Source organism: Cibotium barometz, chromosome 9, assembly GCF_041138505.1.
Source record: "Cibotium barometz isolate CiBa-2024 chromosome 9, ASM4113850v1, whole genome shotgun sequence".
Classification (NCBI taxonomy): Eukaryota; Viridiplantae; Streptophyta; class Polypodiopsida; order Cyatheales; family Cibotiaceae; genus Cibotium; species Cibotium barometz.
This window is the reverse complement of record NC_141054.1, coordinates 44,504,036-44,522,047: the sequence shown is the minus strand read 5'-3', so window position 1 is coordinate 44,522,047 and position 18,012 is coordinate 44,504,036. Positions and strand designations below refer to the sequence as shown.

General features: G+C 41.6%; 1 protein-coding gene across 1 annotated transcript; it reads right to left on the bottom strand.

The window, feature by feature from the left end:
* Positions 1-12,037: 12,037 nt before the first annotated feature.
* LOC147635614 (uncharacterized) lies at positions 12,038-15,979 on the bottom strand. Its single transcript, XM_086802217.1, has one exon. The coding sequence runs from the start codon at positions 15,801-15,803 to the stop codon at positions 14,568-14,570; it is 1,236 nt and encodes a 411-aa protein (XP_086658343.1). The 5' UTR covers positions 15,804-15,979; the 3' UTR covers positions 12,038-14,567.
* Positions 15,980-18,012: the final 2,033 nt, after the last annotated feature.

Genomic DNA, 18,012 nt, shown 5'->3' with positions numbered 1-18,012 from the left:
CATCCTTTGTGTAGTTCTCTTTGTCTGCCAATGAAGAAATAGATAAGCAACAAATCCAAAGTAGTACTCAAGAACCTTGCACTTTTTCTTGTGCAGAGGGCAGTGTCAAGACAAGTCTTTATCCTCTTATTTTTGAAAAGGCATCCCACCTTCCTGACATGCTCTTCTTTTCAAGTGAGGATAGGGCAAAGTTGGACATGTGAACATATTGTGATGATCCATCATTTATAATTTCTGTACTAACCAATTTACTATATGCCTCCCACTCTTCCCCTAATATAGAGCTTTCCATGTCCTTAACAATATGTTCTAACTGAAGGGCACATTGAATATAGGCTCAACATCTGGAAGACGTTCATCGTGCCCAGCTCTCCTTAACAAATCGAATAGGTTTTCATTGGCACTAAGCTCATTTGTTACCTCTTCAAGTGTATCTACATCTTCCAAAGGATCATAATAGTGAACCACCTGCTCCATGCTCAAATTACTGGCCACACGAACGCGAGGACGAAGAACTAACCAGAATTGAAATTGCTAATCGCGCGGTGAGCTAAATTCCCATGAGGTGAGTGAGGAGGGGACCGAAAGCGATCTACGACGCGAGGAAGGGGGACTGAAAGGAAAAAAATTAAAATTTAAACAAGGCACGACCATATATAGACATTATTAGGGCTGGCGTCTCTGTGTACGATGGACGTGAAGGGTTGACATCATACACATGTAGGACTAACATCATCGCCGATTCGCCACGTGTAGGGCTGACATCATCGCCAAAGAGCCACATGTAGGGCTTACATCATCCTCGCATGATGACATCGCACTCTATAAAAAGGAGAAAATATTCTTTTTTTTTTGTCGGGTTTCATTGATGGCGCGAAAATTGTTTTTCTTATTTTTAAATTTTTCTTTTTGCTCCGTGGACAGTTCTAGCATTGGCCCATTCCTTTGACGGCGTGATTCTGAGAATCGTCTTCAACAAGATTTTCTCTATCGCTTCATGGACGGAACACATCTTCTTCTTCTTGCCTGATTCCATTGATGGCGCGATTCCAGCTCTTCGAGTAGGATTGGAGTTGCTTCATCGCTCCATGGACAGCATGAGAATTCCTTTAATTTCTCTGGCTTCTTCTCCTTGCTTGATTCCATCAACAAAGTGAATTCAGCTCTTCAATCAGGGTTTGATTTGCTTGATCGCTCCGTGGTGGACAGCGCGAGAATTTCACTACCGGGCTCCAGCTTCTTCTCTTCACTCGATTCCATCTCGAGACGACGCAAATCCAACTCTTCGAGTAGGGTTGGATTTGCTTCATCACTCCATGGACTGCTTCTTTCTGTCGACAGTGCGATTGAGATCATCATCTTGATTTGTTTTCTCACTATCACTTTGTGGAAGTATGGCTCGTACTACGAAGAAAAATGTGAGGATGGTGTACCTTGATCCCTCCCTTCCAAGATAGCAAGATTCAGAGCCAAAACCTCAAACTGAAGCTAAGGCAACAATATCTAAGCAACCATTAGAGAAGAAACCAGTAAAGGGGAGAACTAATATATCTAAGGCAAGAATTTTCCTTCAGAAATAAAAGAAATTGTTTGCTAAGATAAGGTAAGCACAAGAGTCTACACATCTTCTCATCCCTAGGGTACCATTCCTGAGAATTGTAAGAACAGTAAGTGACAATATCAAAGAGCAAGGACATTATAGATGGTAGAAGATTCATACTTTATTTTTTCTTATATTTAAATTTAATTTTTAATAGGTCATGTAAGAGAGCTATTGTAGCTATTGAAGATGAATATTCGAATTTGAAAAAGGAGGCAGATTATAAGTTTTTGAATCAGCCAGTTGCTTTACAAAAAGATTCTACCTCATGTGGATGGCATGTTATTGCCAATGTGTGGAAATATCTTTTGTCTAAATATATCGAGGTTGATAGCAGTGTAGGTTATGTTAAAAACCCACTATTTTTGCAATAACTATTAACCCAAATTTTTAACTTATTTTTTATAGTTCTAGGTTCTTAAATCTGAGAAATTCTCTTAATTTGACACTCTTGGATCTCACGAGTTTTGGATGTGGAGTGTTCATGTGAAGTTGATTTAATTACTCCTAATAATCCAGACTCTCCACTCCCAAGGCAAGTCTCTCCATCTAAGAAGAAGAAGAAAATGCCTATAGCATTTTATGTTTAAGCAAGGAAATCTATGTAAAGAAACCAAGGGTACTCCTCAACAAGGCACTAATAAAGAAACCAAGAGTACTAAACCAAGAAGTACCTCAAAGAAAAGGGGTCCTCAAGTGGGTGCCAAGAAGGGTGTTGGCAAGAAAGCTAAGAAGGAACTCAAGTTTATTGGTAATAATAACCATAAGGAGTTAAAGAAAAAGGGCATGGAGACAAATGAGGTCACAAAACTAGAGGATGGAGACAAAACCAAAGGAGATGGAGACAAGACTGGAGGAAACAAAATAGAAAGCTTCATTCTCCTCCCTATTTATCATTGTAAAAATTTATAAATTTTCTTCTAATTTCATAATCTTTTTTGTAAAGATTGAGAAATTATCTTCTCATTTTATCATGTTTTGTACTCAAAACACATTTGTACTTAAATTTTTCAAGGTAGGAACATGAGTTTGTAATGGGCTGGCTATGGTTTTGAGATATTGTGCCAGCATTGCCTTCAAATGTCATCTCGTGACTTGAGTACATCTCTAAAAGGAAAACATTAGAACTTTAAAAGGGCTTCATAAAAAAAGCTCTAAATATTGTAATTCTAAAAGAACAACATAAAAAATTACAAAGGCACAACAATCACAAGACAAAACTTTTCATTGATGAATTACATATAAGTAAATTTACAAACCTGGTTTGAGTGGAGCTCAGTAAATTTACAAAATTGGTTTGAGTGGAGCCTAAGAGTCGAAGGCAAATATTATAATTCTAAACAAACTTCATAAAAAAACTTTAAAGCTTTCTTATTAAGTCATGCCTATACCATCATATTCCCAATCAGCATCTACCAAGGTCTTCGACTCCATTCGCATTCGAATCTTTCTATTCTTCACCTTGAACTGTGCCCTACTTATATCCTCACTTCCCATGATATTGAGGTGCTCCCTAATATTTAGGAGGCTCCAATGCTTGCTTGCACTTACAATTTCCACCACACCATTGGGCAACCTAACACATATGTCAAGAGGTAAAACAACTTGTTCATACAGTTGCAATGGAACCTAACTACACCGTTCGTAAATAAAAACGAATGTATAAGGTAGCACAAGCTTTAAGATACCGAAATGCAACACTGGACTCTACTATTTTGCACTTGAATGTATCATCCTTATGCTGCCCCTCTACAATGTTCCACTGCTCTCCATGCTCTCCAAACAAGGCAACCATGTCATCACCTAGTACTTTCTTGCACACAAACATGGTAAGTGTTTGTGAGAAAGTAAATTGATTGAATATCTTAGCAAAAAGATGAATTGGGCATACCCAGCTGAGACCCATAGATTGAGATGGCTTTGCAAACTTCAAAGATCCTTGTATGTCACAAAGCATCTTTGATTTCATGACCATAATCGTCCAAGCATTAGGAGTTCGCCATTCAACAGAAGAGAGGAGAGGAGATGTGATGATCTCTAGCTTACCAAACCCACCGTCATGCATTGGCACCACATAGAAGTGCCGATAAAAGAAGATCTTTTCCTTAAGAAGGTCTGCACTTGTTTTACAAGAAAAAAATGCCTCAACCAATGTCTGCATGAAGTGCTTGAAATGTTCCGGTAAGGATTTGTAATGGTTGCTCCTCTACCAAGTTGGAAGGAAAAATATTTGTAACCCAAAAATAAGATCGTTAAACATGAAAGATGTAGCTATTGTAATATTTGCAACCCAAAAATAAGATCATTAAACATGAAAAATGAAGCTATCGTAATATCACATGCCTCCTTCCTTCCCTATGATATTTACAACTACATGGGAATGGAGTTTGTTGGTGAAGATGGATTCTCGTGCCGTGTACACATGTTGTACAATGGCCACCAGGTCTCATTGCTCGATTTTCTGAATCCCTGTAAATGACCCTTCCAATGAAGCTCCATTACATCTTGTCGTTGAACTCGGGCGAACCAATAGCAGTAGGCTGTAAGAAAACCCAACTGCCCTACGAAATGCCTCTCACCCAAGCACCATCATTTTCCCTCTTGTTGTACAAATGAGATCTCCTCTATCTCATCTTTTGGTCTTTTTTTTTGTGCAGCCGTATCAACTGTGAAGCTATAGTAGTGAGATTAGGGTTGGGCGAATGAGATAGAGTAAGAAAACACGAAGATGCTATGTAGATTAGGGTTTTGGGCTTGATGGATATTGAAGAGATGGAAGAAGGGAGGAAGGTTAACGAGAGTTTAATTTGGACATTTAAGATGGAAAGTGGACTTGAAAATGAAATTTTTGACTATAATGAAATTTGAGATGGGTTTTGGGGGGGGGGGGGGGGAAGTGACTTTTGGGGGAATCTCAAAAATTTTAAATTTTTAAGAAATTTTTGAGCCACGAGAATGGTGGGATCACACCTACCCTAACCCCCCTACTTCTTGAAAGAGACGAGTGTAATTATTAGTGCTAAAAGCCTAGTCCCCCTCCTAGAGCCTAGTCTCTCTCCCTATATTCAAAGGAGACCAAATGTGCACAATCCTCTATTCCTATTGGTCCGTTGCTAATTACTTTCATTAGCAAAAGGTCCAAAAGGTCCAAAATATGTTCAAATGTCCCCTAATGATACATTTCAGCTTGTAAGGCATTAATAACATCAAAACTTATATTTTGGAATAGTGCATGTGAGAGATAAGAATTGTTCACTAACAGAAGCCGTTTAGTGGGTAAGGAGATCTCATCAAGAGGCATATCAAAGTACAAACCCAACCAAATTGGTGCATGATAAAAAAGGTTCAAAGATTAATCAATCCATATACACCATGGAAAAGTGTCAAGATGATCTACATGCAAAAGGTACCAGTGATCCAATCTTGCACAATAATCCGACTACGCATTATGATGAAAATTGAAACCTCTTTTATCAGGAGAAGTGGCTGTCCATAAATCTCGCCATCCAAGATCAACGATAGCATTTCTCTAGGCCAATTTCTCGGAAGCAAGCATATGTGAATGACCCCCCCAAGTATTGTTTTGAGGAGAAGGGGAGCTATTAAAATCCCCACAAATAAGCGCATTGGATAACCAAGGATACCAACTCATAAATTGCCACAAATTAGTTCGATGGGTTGAAATGTAGGGGCATATACAAAGCCAAACTCATAGATCTCCCCATTGAGCATGCATTGCACTGCCATCTGGATCATTATAAGCCATTGAGGGCTATAAAATTTTCTTAAACAACACACAAACACCAGAAAAAGAACCCAAGTTAGCATAAAATTTACAATAAACACCAAAGAAACCTACCTTACCAGCAAATTCATGCTCGTTATGTTCTTGAAAAAACATGATAGCAAGATGTATCTTATGTACATATTCCCAAACAAGTCTCCATTTGTCAGAGGAACACAAACCTGTACATTGTATGATACACATTTTTTAGGTGCATTCATCATTAGGAAGAGAAAAAAGACGGTTAAGTAACCATCATATCTATATCGCCTTGCAAAGCCCAAATGCCATCTTTCACAACATTAGACCAGAGCATTCCATCATCTATCTCAGCAGAGGTAGATGCACAACTAGAAAATGAAGCATGAGTGTGTGTAGAGGAAGGATCAGACCAATGACGGAGTTATAAATGACATGGCCGTATAGTCTTTTAGGCATTAGGGGTTTGCTAACTGTCCTTATCCAAAGTAGGTCTATGCACATCTGTAGTAGCTTTGTCCTTATGTTTTTTTGCATTGCCACTTGTTGTGCTTGTTGGGGTGCTAATTGTGGCTACACAATGCCTTTTCCTCTAGTTTGTATACCAATCATGGGTCTTGTTTGACCTATCTTAAATGGAGGGGCATTGTCATTAACCAAAGCAGTTGGCGATAAGGAATGAACAAGCCGGTGTAATTTGAGATGGGGCAATCATCTGTGCAAAGTGTCCAATTTTATGAAAGAAAAAATGAGCTCCTACAAATGCACCCCATTTGAGCTCAAAACATTTTTCATCCATATGCACATCATTAATTTCCATACTTATCGATTCAGGGGTTGGTTTATCCATGTCCCACAAAACGCATAACTTATTACGATTACCCATGACTTTGGGAGGGTAGATAACCGTACCAAGACTTTCTACCAGATATGAAAGACTTTTTCTCTAGTTAGTATACCAACAATCATGGGTCCTGTTTGACATATCTTAGATGGAGGGGCATTATCATTAACCAAAGATGTTGACGACAATGAATCAGACGACAATGAATCAGCATAAGAGGGTTATGATGACAAAAACAAGCTCCTAAAAATGCACCCCATTTGAGCTCAAATTTTTTTTCATCCATATGCACATCATTAACTTCCATACTTATCGATTCAGGGGTCGGTTTATCTGTGTCCCACAAATTGTAGAACTTATTTACGATTACCCATGACATTGGGAGGGAAGATAACCATGCCAAGACTTTGTGCTAAATATGGAAGAGCATCACAAAAAATCACAAGGAGGACAACGATGCCACATAAGCACCTAATAGTCAGTAGTAGTAGGGGTCCAAGGACTTTTGAAATAACTACTGCTTCAAGTTAGGTTGCTTGAGCACCACTTCATAAAAACCATGGGCTACATAGTAAACGCCTTCTACATGTAAACCTGCAAGCACTATGTTCAACCATTGTCCAACATCCTCCGCAGAGGGCACCCGGACACCGAAAAGAAGAGGACCATAGCCTGTTCACAAAACTTTTTTACTTTGGGGAGAATTACATTCTTCAGGATAGTACACTTCAGTTTAGGTTTTGGCTTCTCCCATTTTGCACCTTGAAAATCTTGATGGAGCACATCATAAAGAAACTACGTAGCAGGATCCTAATGTCTTGGCTACTTAGAATCCACAACATCAATAGATTTTTCATGCCTTCTTTCATAGTGGAGTACTTGTTCTTCTTGCTATCTCATGGTGTCAAGAGAAAAATCAGCTGTATCCATAATTGAAGGAGAGCACTTGGAGAAGAGATGAAGACAAAGATTTGTAAACCAACAAACATAAACAGTAAAATAAACTCTTGCTGATACCACACACAAACGCGCGCACACACACACACACACAAGGCAGCCAAGTAGCTGAAGGGGAAGCGAAGATGGAAGCTATGAAACAAGAGGCAGTAAGTAGCAGTAAGAAAGGTGCAAAGTAGTGCAATGAGTATGGATTGCACTATTCTCACACGCACATGCAAAGGACAAGTGGAAAGCTTCCAGTAGTACAATTTCCTTTTTATGCCCTTCAATATCTAGTCTGCCTGTGCATTAGTAGTAGTTTTCTACACCAACGGATATCCCAAATGGCGCACAATTTGTGAAGGCTCAATTATTTTCTCGGCCATATATGCGCACGCCAAACTTCAATTTTTAGTGGCAAGAGTTTGGATTTCCTAAAACTGACTTTAAGGCCTGCCGCACATGCGAAGAGGTCAAGTGCTTCCATTACGGACTTGAGATCATCAGGATGATTTCTAGGCAGAAAGAAGGAATCATCTGCATATGCCTGTTCCACGAGTTGATCACTTGATGGCAAAACCAGCCCATGCAAAGTATGCATGGCGAGAAGGTGATCCATATGTAAAAGCAATGGATGCGTGGCAATGGCATATAGTAACGCACTCAAGGGGCAGCTTTGTCATACCGATTTGCCTAAGCTCCATGCCTCTATGAGTTCTCCATCCACAATGTCCCATGCCCGGCTATCTTGATAAATACAGTAAACAATATTTCTCATTTTGGGATTGAATCCCATACTGCGCATGGTTTCTGCCACAAAGTTCCATTGGATTGTGTCAAAAGCATTTTCAATATCTATTTGCATCAGAAGCATATCTATTTGCATCAGAAGCATATCTTGTCCCGTGTATTTAGCATCCTCAATGCCAATATACGCATTCGTAATGTTGTCTGTAGTGTGCCTGTGAGGCACAAACCCATATTGGTCCGAATGCAAACCGGTATAGAGAGAGTCCTTGAGGCGATTAACGAGCATTTTTGTAACCGATTTATATACCACTAGCATGAGTGTGATGGGTCTCCAATCTGCAAAAGACTCACACAAGCTCTTTTTAGGAAAGAGTTTTAACATTCTGTCTTTCCAGGAAGAAGGCAATTCCCAATTTTCCCATGCAAGATTTATCATTTATAGCAACGACACTTTCAATTGGTCGTCCTAGAATTGCACAAAGAATTCCACCATTAGTCCATCCCCCAACCAAGGGCTTTCCATCTCCCCATGTCATGCAAAGCCTACTATAATTCTGCTTCAGTAAAGAGCATTTTCATATTCCTTGCATCATCTAGGGACAGTATTTGATGTACATGAGCCAATAAGGCTTCCCCTAGTAGCCTGCATTTGCAGCGAAGGGGTTTGCGGGGCAACAAAAAATGCTGCAAAGTGAGCTGCATATGTATGTGCAAGTTCTTGTTTTGTGGATTTCCATCTTCCTGTGTCCATTTTAACCCTCTTAATGTTATCTTTTTGTTGGGCATGATGAAGCTCTCGGAAGAATTGTTTAGATGAGCAACCCTCAAGCATTTCTGACTAGCTCTCACTTTCCCATTTTCTAGTTTTCTCGTCGCAACCAATTGTTCTTTAGCAATACAAAGAGCGTCTTCCTCAGCAAGTTGTAATGGGCGTGCATCAGCCAATTCTTGCAAGACCTAACATTTGACTTTGGCGTCTATTACCATTTGTCTTTGTTCATACAAAAAGATTTTGCCATAATCTTGAATACCAGCTTGCATACGGATCATAAATCTATACCATGCAACATCTCGATTTTGAAACATTTGAGCGGCTAGCGGAGGTATGATATCCTTCACCATTTGTTGGAAGCTATCATGTAAAAGATAGCTATTGTTTATTTGAGATAGTAGGTGTTTGTTATACAAGGGCATATCATTTATTGGTAGTCCAAAATTGATACCCATCCATAACGGAGCATGATCTGATAGTTGCAATGCATGGTCGATCCACATTTTGCAAACAAAATCATCATATTGATTTTCATTTAACAAGCACCATCTATCCAACCTAGCATGGTAAGAAAATATGGCCAAATGTGAGAAAGTGTAACTAGGCATCTTTCATATGACATGTGGCCATAAATCCAGTGCATGTATTTCACGAAACATGTTTGCCCAAGCAACCTTTTCCAAAGCCAACATATGTGAGTGCCCCGAGGAATTATCTCCCTACGAGGGTGCATTATTGAAATTACCACGGATAAAGGCATTGTGCAACCACGGATAAGCTCTAATTTCAGCCCATAAGGCAGCTCGCTTGGCTGATGTTGTGTGTGCATAGATTGTAGCAAACTCAAAAATTTCCCCGTGTAACAAACATTGTACAACCAACTAGTGTCCAACCAGATCATTGAATGCAAGAGTTGGGTGTAATTCATTTTGGACCATGATAAGCACATTGGACTAATCCCCTGTGCCTGCATAAAATATACCATATCCTTCAAAGTAACCCAATTGACCAGTAAATTCATGTTGATTGTGCTATTGCAAAGATATCACATCTAGCTTCATGCTAAAAATATAAGACCATAAAAGTCACCATTTTTCAAGTTTGCATAACCCATGGACATTATATGTCATGCATTTGATTGGTGCAGTCATGTATATACAATGTAGTGTATGTACAAGGCCATGAAACTGTAATTATAGGACATCAAGCGGTGTTCATGGGAACATCACTTGAATCCAAAATATCATTACCAAGATCATCTTGAAAGTAAGCATTAGAATGCTCCCCAAGATAGGACTGCTGTCTTGAAACTGTGAGGACATCCTTATCTGTGCGTTGTGAAATTTTTGCCCAGGCATTAGCAATGGTTATACCATCATCTCCCTTATTCAGACATTTGGCTGCTTGCCATCAGACATAGGCACCATATAGTTTCTTTCAATTATTGGTCACTTTGCTTTAACAGGCTTTTTTGGCAAGGTTCAGCCCTCCAAAGCTTCTGAGACCTGCATTTTTCCCTTTTGTTTCGAGAGGTAGATGCCAGAGTTACTGGCTAAGAAACTGAGACTTGCTTTCCTTTTCCTTGTTCATTTACATTGTTATGAGTTTGTGTAACATACAACGATTTAGCCTTTTGTTGGATATTGTGCCTTGTTGTAACAAGATCTAGCTCTTTAGGGAGAGCCGAGGGAGGCGGCTCCAATTGCAGTTCGGGACATTTTGACTGCATATGTCCAAATTTCCCATATTGGAAACATTCTAGGAAGCAAGTGTCTCCACGTGTGGGGAAAGAAGACAACCTTGACCCATATCAGGCATTTATGTCTTATCAAACTTTGAAAATCCCTCATGAGCGACCAAGGCAACACATGCACCATATGTGTGTTGAATAGAAGAGAAGACATTTCCAACAGCAGATTTTTTGCATCATTTTTTTTCAGGACGGAGGCTATCCACTGAGCCATATCTTGGGCTGAAGGCATCTTGCCAGGGGAAAAACAAAATGACTGCATTTTGCACATACCAACCTAACCAATTACAAGTTTCCTTTTTATCTCCACTTCTTCAGAGCAGATTTTCTCCTACAAACGCAAGAACGACATGGGGAATCGGGTAGATGAAGATGGCCGATGTTTGCATGAGAGTTTGTCACAAGAATTTGCTCAATCAAACAAGACATGGCAGGGTCCCTTGCCAAACCTGAAATTTCAGGTTCTAGCGCAGAATCTCATGGACCCTTGGGACGAGAACATAAGACGGTTGATCGAAGACGAAAACACACACACACACACACACACACACACACACACACACACACACACAGCCAGGCGTACGCAAAATAGACAGGAGGAAGACGTAAATGGAGGAAGAGGCGCTAACGAAAAGAGAGCAGAAACGTCAATGTACGAGTGACCCGAGGCAACGCACACAGTCGAAGGTGAATAGAAGCGCACGTGGACAGGGCCGCCTGAACAGAGTACATCGACAAAAGCGCTCCACAGCTCTCTCTCCACCCCCGCCACACACACACACACATATCAACAATGTACGTTTCCACCACATTGAAGATTTGGAGAGAGACCATAGCTGATTACCATGTCCGACAATCCATGCATCCGATTGCAAGAGGGCATAAACTGTCCCAACTGAAATACATTTCATAGCAGTGCTTCTCCAAGATTCCAATCAGATAGACGGGAATCCACATTCAAGCGAGGTAAAGGAGAAATATCAGCAATCATCCGCTGAATTTCTCTCCAAAGATGAGCATAATGGGATCCCAATTGAAAACGATCCGCCGCAACAGAGAAGGAAAGAACCTGACCAGTGTCATCGACCACCTGATGTATCTGACATATTCCTTTTCGAGAAAGAAAATACGCCTGACGAGGTGAACGGTCAACCAAAGTGGAAGAAAATACACGACTCCAATGCAAACTCTCTAGCCGCAGGGAATTGCCCATCAAAGATCGGGAACCATGCCATATCATATGTGAAGTAACTTCCTTCCAATCAATAATGAGAGAAGAAGTGAAAGGACATCCCGGAATGTGTCCTTCAAGTTTTCCACATATAAGATCCCAGTATGTGGGTTGCCAATGACCATAGAATGGCGTGACAATATGCCGACACAAATGGGACACCATGAGAGTCCAGGGATGCTGGTGGTCCAACAAAACCGGCAAAAGCATAGCTTTCCTAGCCAAAACATGACGTCTCAAATCCAAAATATTCAGCCCTCCAAGGCGCTTAGGAGAGCATAACTTTTCCATAGATAACAATCTGAGGCCCTTTCCGCGAGATGAAGTGCGCCAGAAATGCGCCAATATACTTGACATAAGGGACTTCAAGCGGGATTGAGACCAATATAGCAAAGGTAGATAAAACTGCACATAAGCTACAAGAATGCATTGCACAATTCTAAGACGCACATGAAGCGGCCAAGTGGACAACTTCCAATAATGTAACTTGGAGTGCAAGCGCTCGGCTACCCAATCCAATTTCCGTGTAGCCGATACAGTCCAACCCAGCGGATAACCCAAATGACGAACTATAATGTTCGGAGGAACAAGTTCGCCTGGCCAAAGCAGCTTATGCCAGTCATACTCAGTCAGAGCCAATAGTTTGGATTTACGAAAATTCACTTTGAGGCCTGCTGCCAATCCAAACAAATGAAGAGTGTGCATAATTTGTTCCACATCATCTTGGTGATTGCGAGGCATAAAGAGAGAATCATCTGCATAAGCTTGCCCAATAAAATGTTTGCCAGAGGGTAATTTCAGGCCCTGCAATCTTCTAGACGAAGTCAAAGACTCCAAATACATAAGCAGGGGATGAGTAGCAATCGCATAAAGCAAAGCACTGAGAGGACAACCTTGCCTTACTGAATGTCCCAAATGCCAAGGATCTATGAGAAAACCATCCAACAAACCGGCAGAGGTACTGTCAGCATACAAGAAATAAACCACACAGGATAGCTTAGGCCCAAATCCCAGCGCCGAAGCATGGTATCTGCAATGTAATCCCAAAGAACAGTGTCAAATGCCTTTTCAATGTCAACCTGCATGACCAATACATCTTGTCGAGTGTATTTCGCATACTCCATGCCAATGATGACATTTGCTAGATTATCAGTAATTTACCTTCGTGGAATGAAGCCATACTGAGATGGATGCAAACCATCATGCAAAAACCCTTTAAGTCGATTGACAAGCATTTTGGCCAGCAATTTATAAACCACAGGCATGAGCGTAATCGGCCTCCATTGCGAGAACTCTTCACAAAGTGCTTGCTTAGGAATTAACTTGAGCAAGCCTTCTTTCCAAGATGAAGGCAAAACTTGTTGCTCCCATGCCCTGTTTATCATTAACAATAGTGGCTGGTCCAGGTAGTCCCAAAACGACAAGAAAAATTCTACAATAAGGCCATCCCAACCGGGAGATTTCCAACGGCCCAAATCACACAAACTGGCATACAATTCTGTCTCCGTGAAAGCGGCTTCCAAAAGCTGAGCCTGGTGGGCCGATAAAATCGGAGCAACTTGAGATAAAAACAAGCGACGAGCCTGTCGACCTTCCTGCGTGAGAGAAGAGGCCTCAAAAATCTTGCCATAATGAGATTCCATGGCCCGTGCAAGCCCCACACGAGAGGTAGTCCAATCACCAGTCGGGAGTTTAATCCTTTTAATAGTTTGAGACTGCCTAGAAAGATGTAGTTGACGAAAGAATTGTTTAGAAGTGCATCCTTTATCCGCTATAGCCTTTTGGCGAGCTCTAGTCTGCCACTTTGCCAATTTTCTCTCATCATTACGATGCAACAAAGCACGAGCAGAAAGCAACTCTGTCATCTGGATTTCAGTAAGAGATGAAGTGTTAGCCAGATGCATCAAACTTTGACAAGTGCCTTTGGCCTGTTGAACTTGCTCTCTGAAATGCGATAAATAGTGTCTGCCATAATCCTGGATCACACATTGAACCCGCATAACAAAACGAAACCATGCCGTGTCCATATCAACATGCATTTGAGAGATCAATGGCGAAATAATGTCCACAATCAGATTGCAAAAAACCTCATGCTTAAGATAAGCATTATTGACATGCAGAAGTCTCTTTCTAGGTAATGAATCATTGGCAGAACATGAACCGAATTGTATTTTCAAGCATATCGGAGCATGATCCGAGAGACACAAGCAGTAATCAATCCACATATCACATACAAAATCATCATACTGCTGCATCTGAAAGAGATACCATCGGTCCAGACGAGCACGATACATTGATCGAGCGTTATGCTGAAATGTGAATCCTGGATCATTGGCTTGCAACAGAGGCCACAAATCCAAGGCATTACATGTGTGCTGAAAGAGATCCCAAGCTTGTCGTTCCACATGAAGCATGTGAGAATGTCCAGTAGTATTATCCACATGATTTGGAGCATTATTAAAATCGCCACAAAGAAATGCATTAGAACGCCAACAATAAGAGGAGATGGCATGCCACAAACGAGCCCTGTCAGTAGAGGCTGTGTATGCATACACACCACCAAACTCAAAAACTTCCCCATTGATAATACATTGAATGACCATCCATCTGCCAGCTGGATCATTGAAAACCAACATGGGAAATAATTCATGGTGGCGAACAAGCATCAGCACTCCAGAGTATCCAGCGGATCCTGCATAAGCTATCCAATATCCCGCAAAATAGGAAGTTTGTCCGACAAAATTGTGCTGATTATGCTCTTGAAGAACAACAATATTTGCTTTGCAAGTATGTACATAGTGCCAGGTTAGCCTCCATTTGTCCTGATTGCATAATCCGCGCACATTATATGAAATGCAATGTATAGAACTATGCATCTTAAATGGTATATATAGTGGGCGAGAAAACCAACAGAAAGCTTAAGAACTCGTGCCCATGGGCACATCCGCATCTGTCGCGGAAACAGCAGCTGCCAAATCAAAACTCGAATCTGGAGGAAACAAGTGATGGCCATCCGACGTTGAAGCGGTGCCCCCTGTAACTACTTCCTTATAAGATCGAACAACTTTATCCCAGGCCTGAGCCAAGGAAGAGTTATCATTACAAGGCAGTTTTTTCTTAGCAACATTCTTCAAGGGGGGCACATAATTGCGAGAAGATGGTAGAGTACGTGCTTTGACAGTTTTCTTGGGTACTATCCACGCCTGAGAAGCAGGAAGCTTCTCTTTGCCCTTGTCTTTGATGTTCGGGGAAGCAGGAACACTTGGCATTTGAGACTGCTTCCCTTTACCTTTATTCAGTCCAGTTGTTGATGTGGATGCGGAAGCACCTTTAGATTGTGCCTCAGGGGAAGATTTCGCTGGAGGAGGAGTCTGAGGGGTAGGGACAGCCGAAGGAGGGGGTTGTAGATTTGGTTCAGGACATTCACATTGCATATGACCAAATTTGCCACAGCGAAAACAGGAATTGGCAAATTTCCCCCATTTAAGCTTGAATGGTCGCTTTCCGACCACTACGTCCCCAGAATCAACGGTAATGCCCGTAGGAGCAGGAAGATCAGTGTCCCATAGAATACAAAAACGATTTGTATTGGCATCCAACTTCGGGGGGCAAATCACTTTGCCCAATTGAGCAGCCAACAAAGGAAGAAAATGACGCCAAGTACGAGGAAAATCCATCACCTCAACCCAAACCGGGCACTTATGTCGAATAAGGCTCTGATAATCTTTAGTAAGAGCCCAGGGAAGAACATGAGTCATTTGCGTATTGAAGAAGAGGGGAGACATTTCCAACAAAGCATCTCTAGCTTCCATGTCTGCTAACAAGACCTCATAGAATCCTCTCGCTCCAAAATAAACACCCCGGACTGCTTGCCGCTTACGCAAGAAATCAACCCATTGTCCCACATCCTGTGCACTAGGCATCTTGCCCGGGAAAAAGAGAATCACCGCATTCAATGCATACTGCGCAACCGGATCCATGAGCTCCTGCACCGGAATACGCACTTCCGTGACTGGAGCAAGTCCTTCCCAAGCACATCTTGCTTCTTCGAAATCCTCATGCAGGCATTCCTTAATTAAAGACATGGCATCCAAATTCGAGGTGTTCATTGCTTTCCGACGCTTATAAATGGCCTGCTCAGGTGATTCCATCATGCACACCTTAAATCTGCTATAAGCCCCAGAACTGCTCTAAGCCCTACTGCTGTTGCAGACAAGAATTTGCTGCGGTACCACTACCCAAATCTGCTGCAAGCCCCAAATGTAGTAGAAACCCTAATGCTGCTGCAGACGAGGAAATACTGCTGCTGTAGAACGCTGCTGTAGAACAGGAGTCGGGCTGGCTGACACACACACACACAGTATGTATATCGCAGACGCTGGACACACACACACACTTATACACACACACACAAACACACTACACACCACACACACACACACACACAGACTCACGGCGCTGGGGCAGACCCGGATAAACTGTCTCACAGGCAGCCATGCTTGTACTCACACACAGCAGACACGCGCGACACACACACACACACACTTGGCTCTGCGGCTCTGCATGGCCTCGACCACCTCTGCACCCGCGGCTCACAATCAAATGCTGATAATTGTACTTAGGAAATCTTTTCAGCCATATATATGTGTGTGTGTGTGTGTATGGAGAGAGAGAGAGAGAGAGAGAGAGAGAGAGAGAGAGAGAGCAAGCTTGTTAGTTTGCGACTGCCTAGCAGAGAGCAGTTTGTTGGCGAGGCTTTTGCAGATGACACATTCATGTTGTTTGGGGCTGAAAAATCAAATATTGACAAAACTATGGAAGTTTGGAAGTTATTTGCTCTTGCTTCAGGGTTGTGTATTAATATGCACAAATCAGCCCTTCTTAGCTGCACAGAGGGAAAAATTATCCCCCAGTATTTTTAGACATGGGGGCTATCACATTGGGGTTGATGTTCCTTGGAGGGCCTTGTTGGATTGAATGTCAGATAGGATTGAGCACAAGTATGTGTATTGGAAATCTCAAGGTTGGCCGTTACATGTTCACTTAAAGGTGGCGCAAGTGATTATGATCAATATGGTATCGTATTTTTTGCCTTTGCTACCTTGGTCTAGGAAGTCTCTTCCTCAACTTATGCAACCTCTTCGATTTATGCTTTGGAAGAAGAAGGGAAATCAATGTGGGCAAACATGGATTTCTTGGGATCATGTTACTACTCCAAAAAGGATGAGAGGTGCTGCTTTGCTGGATGTTTGGTTGCACCTCATGGCTAGTTGTTGGTCTTTGTTTTAGGATTTATGCTTACTCCAAGAGCCATGGGTAGCAATGGCAAAGAATTTTATTGATAGGATTGGAATTAGGAATGGTAACACTCACATTGTGGGATATTGTCAATGGATCTCAGAACATAACAATGTTAGACTCTCTTGTGCTTTCTCACCTGGCAAGAAGTACTGGCTCATACTCGATTGGCACCCCCTCTCAATAGAACTTCAGCAAATTCATTTCAAGGAGAAGTGTTGGTGACTTCACGGTTTATACAATGGCGACATAAGGAGTCTTCTCGTCTAAAACTCAATCACATGGCTAGATTGGGTGTAGTGCAGGTTTGGGATGCCGTGTTGCACATTCAGAGTCACATTTTATCTTTTCGTCGTCTTTGTCAAGGAAAGGTTTTCGTTTGGAGAGTCTTGGTGGGTGGGCTTCCTCTAGGGACTAGCTTCGTCGTCGCAAGATAGCTTTTGATCATTGTGTTTTTTGTACTACAAATCTTGAAACTTGTCAGCACTTGTTTATGTATTGCCCAATTTGCGAGACAAATTTGGGACTTCATTTCTCGAATATGGCTGGCCATTACAGGATCTCCTGTTACTTGACGCCAATGGATATTTGGTTGCATCCCTAATGTGTCACTGGAGGAGGATCAAACGAATTTATATCATATTTTCAGATGGTCAGGTCTGGGGAATATTTTGATGACCAGGAATGCCTCTCTGTGACTCTCAGTCTAGGATTCGAGGACATACTGGACAATTGCGTGGGATTTTGATGTGGCAAATTTCCTCTATGGTATCGGCACAAGTCATTACAGAGAATTCAGCCCTTCCATGGATGAAGTTGATTCGCATGACGGCTCTATTCGTTTTATGGGGGTTGAGGGCACTTCTTCACTCTAGCATGTTGGCCTTGTGGCCCCACTTTCTTACTTGAGCTCTATGTAGGCCAGTGACCTTTGTACATTGTTTCTTCAATACAACTCCTTATTACAAAAAAAAAAAGAAAAAGAAAAGAAGAGAGCAAGCTTTGGCTATATTCTATGCATAGAACGGTGTTTGGAGACAGCACACAATCACTTGTCGCTTGATG

What these genes read in the sequence shown, in the direction of transcription:
- LOC147635614 (XM_086802217.1), bottom strand. Translation starts at nt 15,803, where the DNA reads ATGATGGAATCACCTGAGCAGGCCATTTATAAGCGTCGGAAAGCAATG.